A 24,794-nucleotide genomic window follows, 5' to 3' on the forward strand; every position below is an offset into this window, starting at 1 on the left:
GACAGGATCCTGCAAAATAACACATGCGTTTGCAGGATCCGCTTTTACAGCAAAAAAACCTAGTGTGAAAGCAGCCTAACCTGATATTTGTTACTCGCATCTGGTCACCTGATTTTTTTGGCTTTCTTTGGCAGTTTGGTTTTTGTGACCTTTTTCCGACATGTCTACATTTTTGGAAATGTAATTACATTTAAATAAGTGGAAACAAAAATCCATTGATCTCGTGGTGGTAACTACTGTAATTCTTTGGGTTACTTGTCACATTTACAAAAACCACATGTGTGTATTTATATGACCACATTTCGTTTTAAAGGTGCATTCTGGTTTTACTTATATAAAAAAAAATTACCATTTTCTCATATACTGCATTTTTTGTTTTATAAGACGCACCCCAAATTTAGAGGAAGCAAATAGGAAAAAAAAATATTTTTAATGTTAAAATGAGGGTCCATCTTACAATCCTTACCGGGAGGGGGGGGGCGGTGGGGATGGAGCGGCTCAGGAGGGGTCACAGTAGGCAGGGTTGGCAATGCAGTGGGCTCAGAGGAGAGGATGTTGCGTCTCAGTAGGCTCAAGTGGACGGAGGGTTAGCGATACTGCGGGGTCGTGGGTTTTATGGCGACAGCCACCATTGATTTGCCAGCGGGCTCCATTGAATTGTCCACGGTTTGAGTTGGACTTCAAGAAAATGGCTGCGGAGGAGGCGCGTGTGCATATAGGACTCTTCGGCAACTTTGTTGAAGTTCATTGCGTCAGTCTGCATACGCGCGGCCTCAGCGGCCATTTTCTTGGAGTCCATTGCGTGAACCGCGGGCAATTCAATTGAGCCCACTGTCAGATCAATGGCGCCCGCTGCAGTGACACCCCCTCCTCTTGTCCCGCAGCATCGCCTACCCTACCTCCTGTGACCTTCCTGAGTCACTCCACCACTGCCGCTCCCCCCTGGTAAGCATTAGGATTAAGACACATTATGATTAGAAGACTGACCCTCATTTTAACATTAAAAAGTATTTTTTCCCATTTTCCTCTAAATTTGGGGTGCGTCTTATAAGCCGAAAAATACAGTATTTCTTATCATTGTGGCTAGAAAAGTCTGATCTATCAGATTATTTAAACCATATATTACATGCCAAAAAGGAAAAAAAAAATGAGCAATAGAATTTTTTTTTTCTTTAGTCCCTACACCCATCTTTTCCTCATGTTACCAGGTCATTTAAAAAAGAAAAACAAAAAACAACACGAAATGTATGCAGTAAAGGGAAAACGCAAAAGAGCATGGTAGTATTGCGGGGTTTTTTTGTTTTTTTTTCCAATTTACTACCCCACTTTTGTTTTTTTCATTCACCACATTATATGGTGAGTGAATGGTGTTCTTCAAAACTATGTGTCCCACAAAAAGCAAGCGTCGTAGGGTGTTTTTAGTGAAGACAGTTTACCCCATTGCTGAAATAGCAGACGACAGTTGGTGCCCACAAGGTTCTATGGAGAAATGTAATTTTAGTGTCAGGAGAACTTGCAGCAGAATGTCTGCCGCCGCTAGTGCCTCCTTCCTGCATTGAATTTTAAAAGCACCAACGGTAATTCCTATCTCGGTAATGGGAAATCTGTCTCCATTGAATATATAGACTTCACTCCTGAATTGAGAATAGAAGCTCATTCCAGGAGGAGAAAGAAGCCGATTTCTCTGAAAAGATTTATTACAGTTTATTTTCTTGTGCCATATTTATTTATGGAATAAAAATTCTTAGTAGACCGTGATTTATTATCTCTACAGCATTACTGTATTGCTACTGTATATGTACAAGCATTCAGCAGAGGGTAGGTTCAAGGCCCTTTAGGGGAATAACATATATTGTAAGAATTTAAAGGGACTGTTCAAACCGGTGCTCATACATCATGCCGGCTACTCGTTTAAATACACCTTATCCTCTGCTAGTTTTCCCTCAGTCTATCCTCAGTCTTCTGTGGCTTCATAGAGCAAACAAGCAGGTGGGAAGATGCATTGAAATGTTTGGCTGCCATGATGCACGAGCGCCTGGGCTTGGTTTGAACCGTCATTCTGTGTGGAAGCTCAAAAACTGATAAGCCTTGTTAAGAAGGGGTTAATAGTTTCCAGTGTGTAAAATTACTTTTCATGCACAATCTTATGGAGTTCATGTGGAAGAAGGACACTGTTAAGGGTCCACACGTCCTGTTATAAGTGGCCTGTCGTATTCTGTACACAGAAAACCCACTGAAAAGAATGGGCACGGTGTAATTCTTCATTTACCCTGTGGTGGCGCTGCAGGGACATTGTAAGCTTACTGCCGGGTGCACCAGGGGCGAGCAGCTGATTTCTTAGAGGTTTTCCAGGTTCAGAAGACCATTGTCTCACGTTAATGGCACTGCACAAACTTCTGCCATAGTGGAAAATACCTTAAGGCCCCAGTAGATTAATCTGCAATTATTGGACCCTTGAATAATTTGGAAGTCCCCTTTATCCGTGCAGCACAAATAATGTGCATGTATTTCGGTCTGTGTGCTACCTAGATAAGACTTGTATGATTATTCTAATATATTGATGTGATTTCAATGTTTTTTTTGTATGTGGTGCCTTAATAATGTGTTTACTATGTATGTATGAATGTATGTACAGTGGAACCTTGGTTTATGAGAACAATCCGTTCTGGGACTGTGCTTGTAAACCAAGTTACTCGTCTAGCAAAGCAAGATTTCCCATAGGAAATAATGCAAGCTCAGACAATTCGTTCCACAACTTGTTCAATGTCCCATCCTAGTCCCCTATTGTGCCATTCCACATACGTAAACCCACACACACATATTAATTACTAGAAGGTGGCCCGATTCTACGCATCGGGTATTCTAGAATTTACGTATTGTGTAGTTCATGTATGATTTTTGTTATATATATATATATATATATATATATATATATATATATATATATATATATATATATATGTTGTTGTGTGTAGTTACCAAGTGTTTGTGTTGGGCGCCGTACATGTTCTGGGTGTTGTCTGGGTGTGGCGGGGGGTGAGAGCGGTGTTGTTTGTGTGTTGCGTTTTTTTGTGGAGCGCTGTGTGTCTGTAGCGTTGTGTGTGTGTGTTGCGCGGTTTGTGTGTGTGTGGTGTGTTTTGGGGGGAGGTATGTTGTGTGCAATGTGTGTGTTGTGCGGTATGTGCGTATATTTGTGTGTGCAGCGTTGTGTGGGTGTCTGTGTAGGGCAGTTGTTTGTGGTTCCCAGTGTGTGTGTGGTGTGTTGTGCAGTGCGCGCGCGTGTGTGTGTGTGTTGGGGGGAGGTGTGCACTCCCCATCGTGCTCCATCCCGTATGCTGCGCACCCCACATCGTGCTACATCTCCCATCCTGCGCACTCCCAAACGTGCTCCATCCGCCATACTCCGCACTCCCAAACGTGCTCCATCCGCCATGCTGCGCACTCCCAAACGTGCTCCATCCGCCATGCTGCGCACTCCCCATCGTGCTCCATCCCCCATGCTGCGCACTCCCAAACGTGCTCCATCCGCCATGCTGCGCACTCCCCATCGTGCTCCATCTCCCATGCTGCGCACTCCCAAACGTGCTCCATCCGCCATGCTGCGCACTCCCAAACGTGCTCCATCCGCCATGCTGCGCCAGCATCAGCCTCTCTGCCCGCAGCATCAGCCTCTCTGCCCGCAGCATCAGCCTCTCTGCCCGCAGCATCAGCCTCTCTGCCCGCAGCATCAGCCTCTCTGCCCGCAGCATCAGCCTCTCTGCCCGCAGCATCAGCCTCTCTGCCCGCAGCATCAGCCTCTCTGCCCGCAGCATCAGCCTCTCTGCCCGCAGCATCAGCCTCTCTGCCCGCAGCATCAGCCTCTCTGCCCGCAGCATCAGCCTCTCTGCCCGCAGCATCAGCCTCTCTGCCCGCAGCATCAGCCTCTCTGCCCGCAGCATCAGCCTCTCTGCCCGCAGCATCAGCCTCTCTGCCCGCAGCATCAGCCTCTCTGCCCGCAGCATCAGCCTCTCTGCCCGCAGCATCAGCCTCTCTGCCCGCAGCATCAGCCTCTCTGCCCGCAGCATCAGCCTCTCTGCCCGCAGCATCAGCCTCTCTGCCCGCAGCATCAGCCTCTCTGCCCGCAGCATCAGCCTCTCTCCTCCCAGCCTCCTCCAGCACGCCATGCTCCTCTGCCGACACTAACACACCCGATCGCATACACTCACGCACACACACATTGACGATATTGCACATACGCGCTCATACTCACAACATCGGGAGATACCACATGCTTCTGGCCATGTGATCCTCCGACAGGTCCTGGAAGGTCACAACAGCACAGTATCGAGGCCGAGAAGCAAGCGATATCGCCGGAAGCTGTGAGTGTGTGGATGCGATGTGAGGTGTGTGTGAGAGTGAGTGTGAGCCGGTGTACACTGTTAACTATGATACACATCGGGTAACCAAGGGACCTTAGTTACCCGATGTGTATAATGGTTACCAGCGTTCACGGGCTCCGTGAAGATCCCAGCATCGCAAGGTTATGTCTGGCGCTGCTGGGATCGTGACGGAGCCGGTGTAGAAGCAAGCGATATCCCAGGATGTTGAGTGTGTGGATGTGATGTGTGAGGTGTGTGTGAGAGTGAGTGTGATCTGATGTGTGTGTGTGTGTACTCACCTGGGAGTCGGAGCTACGTGTCAGTTGGGCAAGAGCGAGCGTGCATTGCGTGAGGGGGGTGGGGCCTGCAGAGAGCCGGGGCGAGGCCAATCCGTGTGGGGGGGCGGGGCCATGGCGAGCCCAGCGGCCAATCAGCTTTGTGTCACCGTAAGGACACAATTTTGGAGCATGACAGACAGACAGACAGACAGACAGAATAAGGCAATTATATATATAGATGCTCACCTTACCTGCCGTTCCCTCACCGGCCTCATAGTTCCTGAAGTCCGCCGGTACAGGATGTGTATCAGGTAACCATCGCGACCGATGCCCCGGAGCATCCGCTGCCAGAGCGCTGACGTCAAAGGCAGGAGCCGCTTGTCTCTGATTGGTCTTTTGAGTAGCGGCTGACAGCAGACGTTCCTCCATCGTCGCGATGGTTACCGATACACATCCTGCAGCGGCGAACTACAAGAACCAGGAGGCCGGCAAGGGAACAGAAGGTAAGGGGAGCATAATATGTGTGTGTTTGTGTGGAGTGCAAGAGGGGGTCAGAGCGGGGTGAAAGTACGGAACCGGAAGTGTGTGCGGTGAGTATTTGCTCGTAAACTGAGTTACAAATTTACAGCAAGCTTTGCTCGTATAGTGAAATACTCGCTAACTGGGTTACTCGTAAACCGAGGGTCACTGTATACTTAGAGTTTGACCTCGCTCGCTCTGCGTATTTTCCTCTTTCACATGTGAGGGTAACGGTTTTGGTGATTTTGCGGGTTGTAATGATGTTTTCTCCTGTGTTTCCTCCTCAGGGATGATGATGCCTCAGTATAAACTTCCCCAGAATTCCATGCATGGCAGCCCAGCATCTTCCAATTATCAAGCAACCACTATCTCTCACAGCCCTTCCAGGTAACGCTCAGCATGTCTATTATCTCCTGGATTTCCATTGTCCACGTAGCTGCATCTGGGTGAATAGATGGCCGCTCCATAGACATACACTTTGTTTCTCGGGGATGGCTGACTTTCATATGTGATAATGGACAATTAGATAAATGTTTGCTTAAGTTTTGCAAAGACTGACTTCTTAAGAAATGTGAACACTGGATGCTTTTTTGAGATTAGCCGTTTGTGTATGAGCTTTGCCAAAATATCAATGAAAAGGTAAGAAAAAGAAAACTAACCTCTTTTGGTGATCACTTAATCCCGCTCTGCTTCCATTGTAGTCGATTTGTGCCACCTCAAACCAGTTCAACAAATCGATTTATTGGCCAGCAAAACAGTCCTGTTCCCAGTCCTTACGCTCCCCAAAGTCCTGCAGGATATATGCCATACCCTCACCCTGGAAGTTACACTCAACATCAACAAATGCAACAAGGTAACCGAGAACATGGCACAATACTCCTGCAGCGACCAGTCGTTACTGACATGCCTCTTATCCTTAACGCTTTTTTTTTTTTTTTTTTGACAGGTTCTGTTTCCAGTCCAATTGTGGCTGGCGGCCTGAGGAACCTGCATGAAAACAAAGTCTCCGGTCAGTTGGCGGGAAACTCTGCAAACCACCATGCTGATAATTCCCGACACAGCACTAGTGAGGACTATCTACAGATGGTACAAAGACTGGGCAGTGAGGTATGAAAGGGACTACCAGGGGCAAGATATAGGTCTGTCTCTAAATGGAAAGATACAAACAAACCCATACATGGTGGAAAAATTCTGCTCAGGTGTACAGCAGTTCTGCATGTTATTTGGCAAAACATAACCATGCGTTGATTTTAAGTTCTGCAGGTTACTTGTTTTTCTGTGCAGATTTTTTTTCCCACATGTTAATGGTGTTTATCCCCTTTAAGGACCATGCAATTTTTCATTTGTGTGCTTTAGTTTTTTTGTTTTTCCTCCTTTTTTATTCAGAGCCCTATTTTTTTTATTTTTTCCATCCATCTAACAATGTGAGGGCTTGTTTTTTGAGTTGTAGTTTTGAATGACACCATTCATTTTACCATATGATGTAATGGTAAGCTGGAAAAAATTCCATTTGTGTGAAAATGGCAAAAAAAGGTGAAATGCTGCAAAGGTTTTTTTTTATTATTTTTATTTTATTTGCAGCATTTATATTTTGATCGGAATTTTATGAACTTTTTTTTTATTATTTCTTAACTTTTAAAATGGTAAAAGGGGCTGATTCAAGATTTCAAATAAAAAAAAAAAGTGTGTATATGTGTGTGTATATATATATATATATATATATATATATATGTATGTATGTATATATATGTATGTATGTATATATATATATATATGTATATATATATATACATATACACATACACACTTTGTAATATATTTACGTCCTCTTAAGGCACTTGAGCCCACTATTCTTTCAAGAAATCAGTCTCCTATGAATACCGGCCACAGGGTAGAGATCATAGGAGCATAGGGGTCATCAGCTGCCCCCCCTCCGCCGGCTGTTATAACAACTCATCGGTGTCCCCTGATTGTGTAGCAGGAGCGCCGATGAGGGCTCAAAAGAGCACGCCCCTCTGCCGGCATGTGTTAAATGTTGCTGTCAGATATTAACAGCGGCATGCAACAGGTTAACAGCCGCTTACAGAATGCCGCTGCTGTTAGAGGCAGATGGAGGCTGAATGATTCAGCCTTCATCTGCGGGGAAAGATGCGAGCTCAGCGGTCAAGCTTCAGAGGTAGGGAGACAACTCATGACGTACATAGCACGCCATGGGTCGTTAAGAGGTTATAAAACCTTATCCCCCATCTTATACTGTAAGTTTCTGCAGATTTTATTCCTTATACATTGTTTTTCTTTGTCGCTCCATTGGGAGACCCAGACAATTGGGTGTATAGCTTCTGCCTCCGGAGGCCACACAAAGTATTACACTTAAAAGTGTAAAGCCCCTCCCCTTCTGCCTATACACCCCCCGTGCATCACGGGCTCCTCAGTTTTTATGCTTTGTGCGAAGGAGGCACACATGCACGCATAGCTCCACATCTTAGTCAGCAGCAGCTGCTGACTATGTCGGATGGAAGAAAAGAGGGCCCATAACAGGGCCCCCAGCATGCTCCCTTCTCACCCCACTCTTGTCGGCGGTGTTGTTAAGGTTGAGGTACCCATTGCGGGTACAGAGGCTGGAGCCCACATGCTGTTTTCCTTCCCCATCCCTTAAGGGCTCTGGGTGAAGTGGGATCCTATTCGGTCTCCAGGCACATGAGACCGTGCTCCCTCCGCAGCCCCTGGGGAATCTGCTGACAGGAGCCGAGTATCGACAGGGACAAGGCCCTGCTACTGTGAGGTACTCTGTGTCCCCGTGGGGACCGCGCATAGAGCGCTGATGCCACACACACTGCAGCACTGCTGGGTGTGTTAGTGCGCCGGGGAGTAATGCCACTGACAGCCGCGCCGGCCGCGCTGTGAGGTACTCTGTGTCCCCGTGGGAACCGCACATGGAGCGCTGGTGGCCATATATACTTCAGCACTGCTGGGTGTGTTTGTGCGCCGGAGACTACCGCGCCGACCGCGCTTATATGCCGGCCGCGCTTATTACTTTAGTCCCCGGCTTTTGCGGCCTAGTATCGCATATTCCCGCCCCCAGGCCTGCCAGTCAGGGGAAGGGCGGGATGCTGCACAGGACGTTAGTGCTGAGGGTTGGAGCATACTTGTATCCTCCTCCCCCCCTCATACAGCACACTGGGGCTCCAGATTCCCGCACTTTCTAGGGCACGCCCACGGCCCCCTCCTCTCCACAGAACGCCGGCAGCCATTCCTGTCAGCACTTCTGACGCTGGAGAGGAGAGACAACAGGCTCTGGGAGGCCCAGGCAGGGATTCTGGTGATCACACAACCGCTTTGTGCGGTCGGTAAGCAGCACCTGAGGTGCTGGCCCCACTGAGTGCAGAAGTGTACATATATATATATGCTTATATGCTATACATTTACACTGTACTGTCGCACTGTTGATTTTTGGCTATATACCCTCCTGGATTGTACTCAGAGGAGACAACAGCATGTCGTCTGCAAATAGCAAGGGTGCCAAAGCACAGGCTTACTTTGCAACCTGTACCTCATGTGCGGCTATACTACCGGCTGGTTCCACGGACCCCCATTGTGTGCAATGCTCGGCCCCTGTGGCACTTACTCAGCCGGAGCCTCTGCTACTGGTGGCCCAGGTAGAACCACCTGCTACCACTGTCCAGGTGACAGGGACGGAGTTTGCAGTGTTTGCTGACAAACTGTCTGAGACTATGGATAAATGGTCTGCTAGGATACTAGAAGCCTTACAGTCCAGACCGGTGATTCAGGCCCCGGGCACTGTTCAATCATTGACCCCAGGGCCCCCTCAATTGGAGCTGCAGAGTGCTCCTGGGATGACCCATGGGTCCCAGGGTGAGGTCTCTGACATGGACCGCAGTCCCAGGCCGCCTAAGCGGGGGCGCTGGGAAATTCCCTCGACTTCATCACACTGTTCAGGGTCTCAGCAGGAGGACTCTCTGGATGATGAAACGGAGTTAGCAGATCAGGATTCTGATCCTGAGACCGCGCTTAACCTGGATACACCTGATGGTGACGCCATAGTGAATGACCTTATAGCAACCATCAATCAGGTGTTGGATATTTCTCCACCAGCTCCTACAATTGAGGAGTCAGCTTCTCAGCAGGAGAAATTCCGTTTCAGGTTTCCCAAGCGTCCATTGAGTATGTTTCTGGATCACTCTGACTTCAGAGAGGCAGTCCAGAAACACCGAGCTTGTCCAGATAAGCGTTTTTCCAAGCGCCTTAAGGATACACGTTATCCCTTCCCCCCTGACGTTGTCAAGGGCTGGGCTCAGTGTCCTAAGGTGGATCCTCCTGTCTCCAGACTGGCGGCTAGATCCATAGTTGCAGTGGAAGATGGGGCTTCACTCAAAGATGCCACTGACAGACAGATGGAGCTCTGGTTGAAATCCATCTATGAAGCTATCGGCGCGTCTTTTGCTCCAGCATTCGCAGCCGTATGGGCACTCCAAGCTATCTCAGCTTGTCATGCGCAGATTAATGCAGTCACACGTACATCTGCTCCGCAAGTGGTGTCCTTAACCTCTCAGGCGTCGGCGTTTGCGTCTTACGCCATTAATGCGGTCCTGGACTCTACGAGCCGTACAGCGGTAGCATCCGCCAATTCGGTGGCAGTCCGCAGGGCCATGTGGTTACGTGAATGGAAGGCAGACTCCGCTTCCAAAAAGTTCTTAACCGGTTTGCCATTTTCTGGCGACCGCCTGTTTGGTGAACGATTGGATGAAATCATTAAACAATCCAAGGGAAAGGACTCGTCCTTACCCCAGTCCAAACCAAACAGACCTCAACCACGGAAGGTACAATCGAGGTTTCGGTCCTTTCGGCCCACGGGAAGGTCTCAGTTCTCCTCGTCCAAAAGGCCTCAAAAGGATCAGAGGAACTCCGATGCATGGCGGTCTAAGTCACGTCCTAAAAAGACCGCCGGAGGAACCGCTCCCAAGGCGGCCTCCTCATGACTTTCGGCCTCCTCACACCACATCCTCGGTCGGTGGCAGGCTTTCCCGCTTTTGCGACGCCTGGCTGCCACAGGTAAAAGACCGATGGGTGAGAGACATTCTATCCCACGGTTACAGGATAGAGCTCAGCTCTCGTCCTCCGACTCGTTTTTTCAGAACATCCCCGCCCCCCGAGAGAGCCGATGCTCTTCTTCAGGCGGTGTGCACTCTGAAGGCGGAAGGGGTGGTGATCCCTGTGCCTCTTCAGCAACAGGGTCACGGTTTTTACTCCAACTTGTTTGTGGTACCGAAAAAGGACGGATCCTTCCGTCCTGTTCTGGACCTAAAACTGCTCAACAAACACGTAAAAACCAGGCGGTTCCGGATGGAATCGCTCCGCTCCGTCATCGCCTCAATGTCCAAAGGAGATTTCCTAGCATCAATCGACATCAAAGATGCTTATCTCCACGTACCAATTGCACCAGAGCATCAGCGCTTCCTGCGTTTCGCCATAGGAGACGAACATCTTCAGTTCGTGGCACTACCTTTCGGCCTGGCGACAGCCCCACGGGTCTTCACCAAGGTCATGGCAGCAGTGGTAGCAGTCCTACACTCTCAGGGACACTCGGTGATCCCTTACTTAGACGATCTGCTTGTCAAGGCACCCACTCAAGTGGCATGCCAACACAGCCTGAACATTGCTCTGGAGACTCTCCAGAGTTTCGGGTGGATCATCAATTTTCCAAAGTCAAATCTGACACCGGCCCAATCTCTGACATATCTTGGCATGGAGTTTCATACTCTTCCAGCGATAGTGAAGCTTCCGCTGGACAAACAGCGTTCACTACAGACAGGGGTGCGATCTCTCCTTCAAGGCCAGTCACACCCTCTGAGGCGCCTCATGCACTTCCTAGGGAAGATCTTAGCAGCAATGGAGGCAGTTCCTTTTGCGCAGTTTCATCTGCGTCCTCTTCAATGGGACATTCTCCGAAAATGGGACAGGAAGTCGACGTCCCTCGACAGGAACGTCTCCCTTTCTCAGGCAGCCAAGGCTTCCCTTCAGTGGTGGCTTCTCCCCACTTCTCTGTCGGGGGGGAAATCCTTCCTTCCCCCATCATGGGCTGTGGTCACAACGGACGAGAGCCTGTCAGGGTGGGGAGCGGTTTTTCTCCACCACAGGGCTCAGGGAACCTGGACTCCGACAGAGTCCTCCCTTCAGATCAATGTTCTGGAGATAAGGGCAGGGTATCTTGCCCTAAAGGCGTTCCAGCCGTGGCTGGAAGGCAAGCAGATCCGAATTCAGTCGGACAACTCCACAGCGGTGGCATACATCAACCACCAAGGGGGAACACGCAGTCGGCAAGCCTTCCAGGAAGTCCGGCGGATTCTTATGTGGGTGGAAGCCACGGCCTCCACCATATCCGCAGTTCACATCCCGGGCGTAGAAAACTGGGAAGCAGACTTTCTCAGTCGCCAGGGCATGGACGCAGGGGAATGGTCCCTTCACCCGGACGTGTTTCAGGAGATCTGTTGCCGCTGGGGGATGCCGGACGTCGACCTAATGGCGTCATGGCACAACAACAAGGTCCCAACATTCATGGCACGGTCTCAAGATCACAGAGCTCTGGCGGCAGACGCCTTAGTTCAGGATTGGTCGCAGTTTCAGCTCCCTTATGTGTTTCCTCCTCTGGCACTGTTGCCCAGAGTGTTACGCAAGATCAGGTCCGACTGTCGCCGCGCCATCCTCGTCGCGCCAGACTGGCCGAGGAGGTCGTGGTACCCAGATCTGTGGCATCTCACGGTGGGTCAACCGTGGCCACTACCAGACCGACCAGACTTGCTGTCTCAAGGGCCGTTTTTCCATCTGAATTCTGCGGCCCTCAACCTGACTGTGTGGCCATTGAGTCCTGGATCCTAGCGTCTTCAGGATTATCTCAAGAGGTCATTGCCACTATGAGACAGGCTAGGAAACCAACGTCCGCCAAGATCTACCACAGGACGTGGAGGATATTCCTATCTTGGTGCTCTGATCAGGGTGTTTCTCCCTGGCCATTTGCCTTGCCCACTTTTCTTTCCTTCCTTCAATCAGGATTGGAAAAAGGGTTGTCGCTCGGCTCTCTTAAGGGACAAGTCTCAGCGCTCTCTGTGTTCTTTCAGAAGCGCCTAGCCAGACTTCCACAGGTACGCACGTTCCTGCAGGGGGTTTGTCACATCGTCCCTCCTTACAAGCGGCCGTTAGAACCCTGGGATCTGAACAGGGTGCTGATGGCTCTTCAGAAACCACCTTTCGAGCCAATGAAGGATATTTCTCTTTCACGCCTTTCACAGAAAGTGGTTTTCCTAGTAGCAGTCACATCACTTCGGAGAGTGTCTGAGCTAGCAGCACTGTCATGCAAAGCTCCTTTCCTGGTGTTTCACCAGGACAAGGTGGTTCAGCGTCCGGTTCCGGAATTTCTACCTAAGGTGGTATCCCCCTTTCATCTCAATCAGGATATCTCCTTACCCTCTTTTTGTCCTCATCCAGTTCACCAGTGTGAAAAGGACCTGCGCTTGTTAGATCTGGTGAGAGCACTCAGACTCTACATTTCTCGTACGGCGCCCCTGCGCCGTTCGGATGCACTCTTTGTCCTTGTCGCTGGCCAGCGTAAAGGGTCACAGGCTTCCAAATCAACCCTGGCTCGGTGGATCAATTAACCAATTCTCGAAGCTTATCGATCTTCTGGGCTTCCGGTTCCCTCTGGGCTGAAAGCCCATTCTACCAGAGCCGTGGGTGCGTCCTGGGCTTTGCGGCACCAGGCTACGGCTCAGCAGGTGTGTCAGGCGGCTACCTGGTCGAGCCTGCACACTTTCACGAAACACTATCAGGTGCATACCTATGCTTCGGCGGATGCCAGCCTAGGTAGGCAAGTCCTTCAGGCGGCGGTTGCCCACCTGTAGGAAAGGGCCGTGGTACGGCTCTATTACGAGGTATTATTTTACCCACCCAGGGACTGCTTTTGGACGTCCCAATTGTCTGGGTCTCCCAATGGAGCGACAAAGAAGAAGGGAATTTTGTTTACTTACCGTAAATTCCTTTTCTTCTAGCTCCAATTGGGAGACCCAGCACCCGCCCCTGTTCCCTTCGGGCTGTTGTTCTTTGTATACACATGTTGTTCATGTTGAATGGTTTCAGTTCTCCGAAATTCCTTCGGATTGAATTTACTTTAAACCAATTTATAACTTTTACTCCTTCTTGCTTTTGCACCAAAACTGAGGAGCCCGTGATGCACGGGGGGTGTATAGGCAGAAGGGGAGGGGCTTTACACTTTTAAGTGTAATACTTTGTGTGGCCTCCGGAGGCAGAAGCTATACACCCAATTGTCTGGGTCTCCCAATTGGAGCTAGAAGAAAAGTAATTTACGGTAAGTAAACAAAATTCCCTTCATTTCTTTGGATGGATAGTGTGTGTGTGATTAAGTGGAAACATTTGTGTTCTGTTCACAGGACAGTGATTCTTCGATCAGGAACGCTGCCTCATTTCCCCTGCGATCTCCACAGTCGGTGTGCTCTCCTGCTGGAAGCGAAGGGACACCAAAAGGTAAATTTGCTTCTTTACTTACATGCTATGTGTATGGCGTGTTAAGAGTTTACATTAGATAATGTATAAGGCTGCGTGCCCACGATCGGGGTTCACGACGTTTTGCTTCCAAATACTGCGATGTACACTACAAGCACAGTGGATGGAATTTATAGAAATCCCATGCACACTGTGCTTGTTTTTCCCGCAGCATAAACTGATATGCAGTGTGGTTTCCCAAGACTCAGCATATCAATTAATTGCTGTGGAGCCGCATGTGTTCTCCGCAGGGAAAACACTGCAGCGGCCCCAACCCTGATCGTGGGCACGGGCAGCTGCGGTGTCCTGCGGACTGTAGTTGCAGCCCCGCAGGAGAGGACATGCGGAGTCCAGGAATGCAGCATGTCCGGATCGTGCGCACGTACCCTAAAAAGATAAATGGCCAAAACTTTTAAAGGGTCTTTAGGATTGTTGAGTAACTACAGGTACCACTGCGTATCCTCTGCTGTCCTTATCAACAGGTTCACCTCTGGAAGCATCCACGGTATTAAATAAATATTTTAACTAATAAAAATGTTTGAGGGATCTGTGACTGCTTTTGTGTTTTTTAGGAATTATCAAGTGGATTTCTCTTTTTGCTGAATACTATTGTGTGGATCACGGACCAATGCTAGCTATTCAGAGCAAGGGTTAGAGCGGTTTTCTGTTTTCACGATGCTTGTGTCCCCGGGTGCAGTAAATAATAATAATAATAAAAAAAAAACAACAAATAATCCAGTACTTTAAATTCCTTGTGACTACACTGCTGCTGTGTACAGTGCTGATATCCTGACCACAATACTGCAGCCGATCAGAAGGTAGAAGCCGCTCAAAGCTGCTAAGTTCAGTGATTGGCTGCAGCGCTGTCGATGTTATGTCAGCGCTACTGGCAAGGGGAGCAGCGGTAGACATGGTGCTGGACCCAGGGAATGACATCTGTGCTATAGATACTAGGAGCCGCAGCAGATTCACAGTGCTGGACCCGATGAAGATTAGTATAGCAGTTTTTTTGCAACAACATATATGTGGGAACTCAACCTTCCTGAAGCCAGAAGGTCCCTTTAATCCGTGCTCTAAATCACTGATCATTGCAGATTCTGCCTCTTAATAGTAGCACAGACTGGTCGTGGTGATTGCTGAGTTTTCTCATATTTACACATACATTAATTTCATGCGACTATGTGAATTGTGCACGTCTGTATTTCTAGTCATATCATCTGTCCCTTGAATATGTTTTGGTGTATATCATCCAACCCTGACGTATATTTTTGTGTAGATCATCCAACCCCGATGTATATTTTTGTGTATATCATCCAACCCTGACGCATGTTTTTGTGTATCCTTCCTTTAGGGTCAAGATCATTAATTCTTCAATCCCAACCACCTCCATACACCTCTCCAAGAGACGCTCCTCCAGACATTTTACTGGACTCGCCTGACCGAAAGCTGAAAAGACAGAAAAAATTAAAAACGAGCAAAGACGAGAAGGAGCCAAGTGAAAAGTCAGCAATGTATGACATCATTAGTTCTCCCTCCAAGGACTCTACCAAACTCACGTTAAGACTGTCACGTGTAAGATCCTCCGAAATGGACCAGCAAGGAGACCTTCTCTCCAGCATGGAGAACAGCAACGTCTCGGAGGGCGACTCCTCTTTCAATGTGCAGTTTCCTGGGCACACATCAAAAACGCCGGTGACTCCACAGGACGTAAATCGCCCTTTGAACGCTGCTGCTTGTTTCCAAGAGCAGAACGAATTCCTGCAAGTACAACAAGTGCCCGTCCTACAGCCCAACACGTCTGCAACCGCAAAACCGTCTCAACCTCCCGTGGCTCAGTCACAAACCCAACAAACAGGAAACATAACGCCATATGATGAAGTTGAACTGGATGCTCTGGCGGAAATCGAGAGGATAGAACGGGAGTCTGCCATCGAGAGGGAGCGCTTTTCAAAAGAAGTTCAGGATAAAGGTAACATCGAAATATGTAATTTCCTGATGAGCCGGGAGGTGCCACTGACTCCAAATCCGGCTTTAAAATATGAAATATTGAAGTTGTAAAATGTATTAAATGCAAAGCTTGTGGCATATTAAAAGTCCACGTGAGTCCAGGGAAGTTTAGGAATATGAATCCTATAAATAGGTGACGTTCTGTTAATATAAACCTCCCTTTTTACAGTTTTACTACTGTAAATGTATTATTGTTAATTATTAGACAATAGCCGTCTATGAAGTGCTCAGTGAGAGAGAATAGGAGATGGATGCATTGATGTAGTGGCACAAAGCCCGTAGTGCAAGTAAAGGGGCTGCTAACAACTGGCAACCTTTTCTTAAAAGCTCAGCAGTGCAAAACAATAAAAATGAAAAAAAAAATTCCATACAAGTGCTGTAAAAAAAAAAGTCTCTTGACCTCTGGGAGACATGGCCCTGACATCAGAGGAACAGCGCTAGTCCAGGAGGTATTGGGGTACGTGCCTACGATCAGGACTCAATGCATCCTGGACGCGGCGGGTCCTGACCTGCGGGGCCGCGAGACTCCTCCGCAGGAGGCCACAGCGCCTCATACCCACGATCCAGGCTCGGGCAGAAACAGTCTCTCGCTTGTGTTCTCTCTACGGAAGTCACTTGCGACTCCGCAGCAAACAATTGAAATGCTGTGGCTCGCCAAGTCGCATAGCAGGTCATTGTTTGCTGCGGGAAAAACAAGGACAGTGGACATGGGATTTCTAGAAATCCCATCCACTGTGCTTGTATATGTATAGTTTTACTTTTATCTAAATGGTGAAAAAAAAAAAAAATCAGACGTTTTCGAAGACCCAATATCTGACAGCGTCATTTAACACTCACCGGCGGGGGGGGGCACTCTTTTCTGAGCCCTCAACGGTGCTCCTGCTACGCGATCGCGGGAGATCGATGAGTTGTCATGACAGCCAGGGGTCAGCTGATGACCCCTGTGTCTGTCATCACAGTACTCCTATGAAAGCCAGCCAGTGGCCGGCATTCATAGGAGACTGTGATTTCTCTCTTGCCTTATTGGGGGGACACAGGACCATGATTGTATGCTGCTGTTGCCAGGAGGCTGACACCAGGCAAACTAAATAGAAAAAGTTAGCTCCTCCTCCGCAGCATACCCCCGGTGACTGACTAGGAACCAAGCCAGTTTTTTTTTGCTTTGTGTCCTAGGAGGCAGACATGGACCTGTTTTCAGGCCGTTTTTTTACTTTTTCCCGGTTCAGGCACAGTTTTTAGCCCAGCAGATCTGGACAACAGGATGTTCCACACGCCTGCTCTCCCACACTGCAGGAAGAGGGTCACAGGGTGGCTTTGCTGTCAGGTCTCCACTCTTCCCAGGTGGTCGCACGATCATGCTCTGCGCCACCTTGGTGCCCAGAGTCCTGCAATCCGTTTTTACGTCCGCCCAGACTCCCCCTCGTCGCGCTTCTAGGCAAGCGGTGCCGGGAGTGGCGACGTTAGGCAGTTTCAGGACTCGGATTAAAGCCTGCCACCCGCCTACCTGCTGCGTGGTGCAGCAGAACTGAAGTCTGTGTTCTCCAGATTTCCAACCCGGCCAGCGCGGCTTCCCATGGACCCTCTGGACTTAGGGAGCACATCCTCTCCAGGCAGGTCCGGATCAGCGTTGGAGTGGTGGGGCAGAGTCGCGCTATCTCCGGCCTGCTTGCTCCTTACCTTGGTAGCATCACAGGCCCGGCACTAATTTAGTCCCAGACTTCGGCCTAGCACAGGTGCTTGCCACGCCCCCTTTCTCAGTCCTCGTTCTACAGGGAGCCTCACACCCACAAGGGTAGGGGCCGCTTCTTCTCTTCCACTCGGCCTGGGAAGCATCTCTCTCAGCATGGGAAGCCCCGATCCCACAGGGTGGGGGGGCCGTTCTCGCTCATCTCTCTCGCCACTCCCACAAAGGTGGGGGCTCTTTGTGCTACTCAAGCTCTGCAGCCAGGAAAATTTGCACAAGTTTTTTTTTCCCGCCTTGGCACCCTCAGGCTTTGGATACGCCCACACATCTCACAACAGCGCCATATTTTACGGAATCGACTGTTATCAGAGGGACACAGCCAGCAGCGGTTTTCTCCAGGGCCAGTAACTGGGTAAGCTATCGTTGCTCAGGAGGCTCTGTGCTGTGCGGCTCCAGCTACTTACTGGAAACTCCCAGAAGTGTAGCCTTTCTCCGCACTTGGAGACCCTATAACTTCCATGGAAGTTAAGAGAAACTAGCAGATTACAACTTCGCCTTGAATTATGTCCAATCCAAAAGTGCGGAAGACCCAAGCTCCCTCTATAGTACGTTACTTCACTTGCATGTCTTGCAATCAGAAGTTCTCCTCAGGCCAGTCATCCCCCCTGTGTCAGGACTGCGATGCCCCAGTCGCGGTGGCATCCCAGGACCCCCCTGCCGTGGATGAGGGCTCTCGCGCCCCCTTTGAGTGGGCTGTCTCCCTCTCACAATCGGTAGCTGACCTAACCAAAGTCTCCCAGTCTTTGGTTTCGGTCTTAGAGCACCTACCACTCTCCAACCTCCCTCGGGGAACCAGAACGACCCTGCTCCCCAGGCTCAGGATAGTGTTTACTCTAGGATCCAGAATAAATCCTCTAAACGAGTCTACATCAGCCTATCAGAGTCTGCCGTATCCCAGGATGACTCCTAGTCTGACGCTGCATCAGGGTCGGTCAACGAAGAGATGTCTCCAGAGTCGGACTCTGACCTGGAACTGGATGCGGAGCAGGTGTCCAATATCCGGCAAATGGTCGACCGTTTAGTTTTGGCTGTTAAACAAGCTTTATTGGTGGAGGAAGATCCGCCTGCGGCGGCTTTAAAAACTGTTTCCTTCAAAAAACCTAAGTGAGCCCCGAGATATTTTTCTAATAAACTATTTTCCGGCAGGCGTCGCTTTTCCCTTCTCTATTTGTTCTCTCCGGAGCTAGTCAAGGATTGGGCACAGTCTCCTGCTGTCGACCCTCCCGTTTCCCGACTGGCCATGCACACAGTACTTCCAGACAGTGCCTCTCTCAAAGAACCCACTGACCGCACTGTTGAGGCTCTGGCTCGGTCTATTTTTGAGGTGGCGGGTTCCTCTCTCTGCCCCTCATTTGCTGCCGTGTGGGTTGTTAAAGCTCTTGCGGTCTGGAGTAATAGTTTACGGAGCGACCTTCGTATAGAATGCTTCCCTTCAGAGTTGATTGAGCTGGCTGACCAGATGTCCATGGCCACCGAATACCTCATATACGCTTCTCTAGACTCTGCAAATTACGCCGCCATGATGGCCAGCATTTCTGTGGTGATCCATCGGATTCTCTGGCTAAAAGCCTGGCGTGCCGATAATGCATCTAAGTCCATGACAGGGTTACCCTTTCATGGTTTTCGCCTTTTTGGCAAAACAGTCGATAGAATCATTGCTAATGCGACGGGGTAAGAGCACCTCTCTCCCACAGCAGCGCCCAAAGCGCGCACCTCGCAAGAGATTCTCCTGCCGTTTTCGGTCGTGTCGGAACTTTACCTCTCAGCCACCCGCAAGGTCTGAGCGATTCTCTGTGTGCAGCGAGCGGAAACCTGGCCCCTCTAAGACAAACACGACCTGGCGCTCCCGTCCTAGGCAGCCCAGGTCCGGTGGTTCCCGCTCTCACCATTCCTCCTCAGCATGACACCATTCATCCCCCCCCGTGGCCATTAACTGTAGGAAGTTGTCCGCTCCTCTTTCAGGACGTCTGGCTTTCCTACATAGACGATGCTTGGGTGCGAGAACTGGTATCCACCGGTTACAAAATAGAGTTCACCTTTCTCCCTGCACGACGCTTCCTGCAATCACACATTCCTAAATCCGCGGCTAAAAATCGGGCCTTGTCCCGTTGCCATCGCGGCACTTTACGATGCAGACGTCATTGTACCAGTTCCCACCGAACAACGTTACACAGGTTTTTACACGAACCTCTTTGTGGTTCTCAAAAAGGACGGCTTGGGCCGCCCTATTTTAGATCTCAAGAGGCTAAACGGGGCAGTTCGGCCTCTCCCCTTTTGCATGGAATCCCTAAGATCCGTGGTTGCGACCACGTAACCGGGAGAATTCGTGGCCGCCATCGATATACAAGACGCAGTTGGGGAGGAGCACTTAAAATTTATGGCTCTCTCTTTTGGCCTAGCCACGGCACCTCGGGTTTTTACCAAGGTCATGGCGGCCATCATGACCGTGCTTCATCCCAGAGGTATTTTGGTCAACACTTATCTGGACGATATACTCAAAAAGGGACGGTCATTTCTTGCCTGCTTAAACAGTGTGCAAATATGCTTGGACACTCTGTGTTGGGCTGGCTGGTCAACCGCCAAAAGTCGTCCCTAGTCCCATATCAACATCTCGTTTTTTTTTTTGAGCATGGTCCTGGACACTTCTCGAGCTCGGGTGTTTCTACCAGTATAGAAACTGACCTCCCTGAGAAAAGGCATTCAAATCCTCCGGCGCAAGCGCCTGCTATTTCTGCAATTCGGGATGAGAATTTTAGGGAAGATGGTGGCGGCGATGGAAGCAGTCCCTTTCGCTTAGTTTCACCTTCGTCCTTTTCAGCTGGCTCTCCTATCTGCGTGGGACTGGAACCTGGCGTCCCCAAATCGCCCTGTCATTCTTTCCCAGGGGGTGATTCACTCCCTACTCTGGTGGACCCATCACTCTTCGCTCTCCCAAGGGAGATCCTTCCTCCCGATTTACTGGCAAGTAGTCCCGATAGACGCCAGCCTGATAGGTTTGAGAGCCGTATACCATCAACACACAGTTCAGGGTTGCTGGTCTCTTCCCGAACGCACCTGTCCGATCAACATTCTAGAGTTAAAGGCCATGTTTCTGGCCCTTAAACGGTTCCTCCCGCTTCTCTCGGGTCTCTGTTCGGATTCAGTCCGACAATGCCACTGCAGGGGCATATATAAATCAAGGAGGGACCTGCAGCTTGGCAGCGATGGAGGTCACCAAGATCCTTTGTTAGGCAGAGACTCATGATGAGAACTGGGCCACGGACTTCCTAAGCAGAAATGGTCTGGCAGCGGGAGAATGGTCCCTCCACGACTAGGTGTTCCAGCAGATCTGTCACAGGTGGGGTCCTCCGGACGATGACCTCATGGCATCTCGCCAAAACGCTAAGATCCACCCCTTCATAGCCTGATCCCGCACCAATAGGCTCAGACGCCCTGGTCCTGCCGTGGTCGCAGTTTCGTCTCTTACATATTCCCTCCGCTTCCCCTCATTCCAAGGGTATTCAAGAAGGTCAAGGCGCAGGCAGTCTGTGATATTGGTAGCTCCAGATTGGCCCAGGAGGACCTGGTACTCAGAACTCATCCAGCTACTAGGCGACACCCCCTGGCGGCTTCCCGACTGCCCAAATCTTCTGTCGCAGGGGCCGATTTGCCAAAAGTCCGCACGGCTGTGTTTGACGGCGTGGTTTTTTACTTCTGGAATCTTGCAGGAGCCGGTCTACCCCCCCTCCCCACCCCCGGTCATTTCCACTATGGTAAATGCTTGAAAGCCCTCCTCGGCTCGCATTCATCATAGAACCTGGAGATAATTTCTGTCATGGTGCGAACAACATGGAAAGTCGCCGCTTACCTTTTCCTTGTCCAATATCCTGACGTTTTGTCCGAGATGACTTGATTTTGGGCTTGCCCTTAGTTCCCTCAAGGGACAGGTCTCCGCCCTTAAGTGTTTTTTTTTTTTTTTGTTTTTTTTTTTACAGAAGCAGCTAGTGTCTCGGTTTCTTCAGGGTGTAGCCCATCTGGTTCCCCCCTGTCGTCAGCCCCTGGATCCATGGGACCTTAATCTGGTTTTAGGAGTCACACCCTTTTTGCTATATTAAAAATTAAGAAATAAAAAATACACATTTGTATTGCTGCTTTCGTAAAAGTCCAATCTATCAAAATGTAAACTAAATTAATCCGATCAATAAACAAATTTGAGTAAAAACAAAAAAAGCCAGAAATGTTTTTGTTTTTTTTTTAAGCTGCAACAACAGAAAAAAAAGTAACAGGCGATCAAAATATTATATATACTTCCCGGTTTTCCCCCACTCTACCCATCCTTTTTTCCTATGGTGGGATTATCTAATCGATAGTTATATTACTGAAGCAGAGATGTACACTTTGACATCTGGATTTATTGCAGCTGTAATACTATGTATAATTGATCATAAATTTTGTCGATATTTTGACTCGATACACATTTGTTAGAAAAAAAACCATTGTATATATGCCAAAATATCAATAAAATCAGCTCAGGGCACAAAAACAAGCCCTCACACAACCCCAGATCCAAAAAGTTGAAAACGTTACTGTTCTCGGAAAGTCGTGACATAAGCAAGATCCCCCCCACCCCAAAAAAAGTCAGAATTTTTTTCTTTCACCACTTAAAATAAAAACTGTACATGTTTGGTATCTACGTAATTGTACGATCTGAAGAATCACACTACATTGCCCGGTCAGCTTTATGGTAAAATGAACTCTGTAAGTCAAAGGAAAAAAATTGCGGAATTCAATTTTTTTTTTTGCTATTTCGCTACACTCGAAAATGTTTTCCCGCTTACCATTCTATCATATGATAAAATTTAATGGTGTCATTCAAAAGTACAACTGCTCCTGCATAAAACAAGACCTCACATGGCTATACAAATGGGAAAGTCAAAGGTATGGCTCGAAATAAGAGGAAAAATCGCCAGGTCCTTTTAGGCAGTGAAGGTATAGAGCCAATTATCAAATGTGTAGTATATCAGGTGCTAAGGGTTTCACAGCTTTAATATAGAAGTATGCAAAATCCACATTAATTTGCAAATCTGAATGCTGACTATAAATCTAACCCCTTCACCACCCAGTGATTTTCAGTTCTTCATTTTCTCCTCAGCTTCTTGTAAGAACCATAGTCGCCCCCCACCCCCACCATCATCCCCATCCCCACCATCATCCCCATCATCATAGCCATATGAGGACTTGTTTTTGCAGGACGAGTTGCACTTTTAAATGACACCATTCACTGAGCTGCCGATTTTAATTAAATCATTTTCTTTTTCGCTCCTAATTGGGAGACCCAGACAGTGGGTGTATAGCTACTGCCTCTGGAGGCCGCACAAAGAACTACACTTAAAAGTGTAAGGCCCCTCCCCTTCTGGCTATACACCCTCCCGTAGGAGTACGGATTCCTCAGTTTTAGCTTTGTGCGCAAGGAGGTCAGACACGCACGCATAGCTCCATTGTTTTTAGTCAGCAGCAGCTGCTGACTATGTCGGATGGAAGAAAAGAGGGTCTATACAGACTCCCAGCATGCTCCCTTCTCACCCCACTTATGTCGGAGGTGTTTGTAAGGTTGAGGTACCCATTGCGGGTACGGCGGCAGGAGCCCACATGCTGATTCCTTCCCCATCCCTTTTTACAGGGCTCTGGGTGAAGTGGGATTTACCGGTCTCCAGGCACTGAGACCGTGCTCCATCTACAGCCCCTGGAGAAGATGCTGGATGGAGCGGAGTACATCAGGGACATGGCCCTGCTTCCTTAAGGTACTCTGTGTCCCCGTGCATTTGGCGCTCACACCGCAGCATGCTGGGTGTTGTAGTGCGCCGGGGGACATCAGCGCTGCGGCGCCTGTGCCATGGCCTCATTCAGCTTAGCTGAAGCAGGCACACTTATGGGAATCGGCCGCGCCGGCCGCTGGGACTGCGGCACGGCTGGCACTTGTAGTGCGCCGGGGACTTCAGCGCGGCCTGCGCTTTTACGGCGGCCGCGCTGATAACTACAGTCCCCGGCTTTTTGCGGCCTGCTTCCGTTCGTTCCCGCCCCCAGACCTGCCAGTCAGGAGAGGGGCGGGACGCTGCCCACGTCTAGACTCGGTGGCGCCGGCCGCTGGAACAGCGGCGCGGCTGGCACTTGTAGTGCGCCGGGGACTTCAGCGCGGCCCGCGCTTTTACGGCGGCCGCGCTGATAACTCGAGTCCCCGGCTTTTGCGGCCTGCTTTCGTTCGTTCCCGCCCCCAGACCTGCCAGTCAGGAGAGGGGCGGGACGCTGGCCAGTGCATCAGCGCTGAGGGCTGGAGTCGTTTTTACATACTCCAGCCCTCACAGTCAGCACAGAGGGGACACTGTTCCCGCACTTTTGTTGGGGAACTCCCACGGACCGCCCCTCTCCACATAAGCCGGCAGCCATTCTTGCTGACACGCTGAGCTGCAGAGGGGAGCCGGGGAGACCCAGACAAGGCATTCTGCAGCCTCTTACCCGCTGTTCAGCGGGCGGTAAGCAGCCCTCAGGGCTCACCCCCTCTTGTGCTCGTAGTATTCTTAGTATTTTGTTGCTACAAATACTTGGTATTACATAGCGCTGGTCGCCCTTTGGCTATAGACTCTCTCACATGCAGAGAGCCAGCAGCATGTCGCCCGTAAAACGCAAGGGTGCCAAGGCACAGACATTATATGCTTCCTGCACCGCATGTGGGACTTTTCTACCGGCAGGCTCCACGGACCCCCATTGTGTGCAGTGCTCGGCCCCTGCGGTGCTTGCACAGTCGGGACCTCTGCTGGACGTGTCCCAGGGTGTACCACCTGTGAATGCTGTCCAGGTGACAGGAACTGAGTTTGCAGCTTTTGCTGACAGAATGTCTCTCACTATGTCACAAATTCTTGACACATTGCGAGCTAGGCCTGTACTTCAGACCACGGACACTGTGCATGTATTGCCCCCTGGTCCCCCTCAGCTCCTAGCTCCGGGACGGGCATCTACACCTCAGGGTGAAGACTCTGACTCGGACGATGGCCCCGGGCAGCCTAAGCGGGCTCGTTATGACGGGCCTTCACATTCATCTCAATGGTCTGGATCCCAGCGGGATGAATCTATGGGTGATGAGGCGGACGTAACTGATCAGGATTCTGATCCTGGGACCGCTCTCAATCTAGATACACCAGATGGTGACGCCATAGTTAATGATCTTATATTTAACATCAATAAGATGTTGAATATTTCCCCACCAGCTCCTCCTGTAGAGGAGTCAGCTTCGCAGCACGAGAGAATCCATTTCAGATACCCTAAGCGTACATTAAGCACTTT

The 24,794-nt window shown here is 49.7% G+C and overlaps 1 protein-coding gene across 3 annotated transcripts in view; it reads left to right on the forward strand.

The window, feature by feature from the left end:
- Window positions 1–24,794, forward strand: part of NIPBL (NIPBL cohesin loading factor) — a 400,749-nt gene that overhangs the window by 124,113 nt on the left and 251,842 nt on the right. For all 3 annotated transcript variants that reach the window (XM_075328597.1, XM_075328583.1, XM_075328589.1), the window contains exons 5-9: window positions 5,443–5,542; window positions 5,857–6,008; window positions 6,102–6,262; window positions 13,615–13,708; window positions 15,078–15,695. In XM_075328597.1, the coding sequence (XP_075184712.1) occupies window positions 5,443–5,542; window positions 5,857–6,008; window positions 6,102–6,262; window positions 13,615–13,708; window positions 15,078–15,695 (1,125 nt within the window). The remainder of the gene's footprint in view (window positions 1–5,442; window positions 5,543–5,856; window positions 6,009–6,101; window positions 6,263–13,614; window positions 13,709–15,077; window positions 15,696–24,794) is intronic.

The sequence above is a fragment of the Anomaloglossus baeobatrachus genome, chromosome 1 (genome assembly GCF_048569485.1).
Source record: "Anomaloglossus baeobatrachus isolate aAnoBae1 chromosome 1, aAnoBae1.hap1, whole genome shotgun sequence".
NCBI lineage: Eukaryota > Metazoa > Chordata > Amphibia > Anura > Aromobatidae > Anomaloglossus > Anomaloglossus baeobatrachus.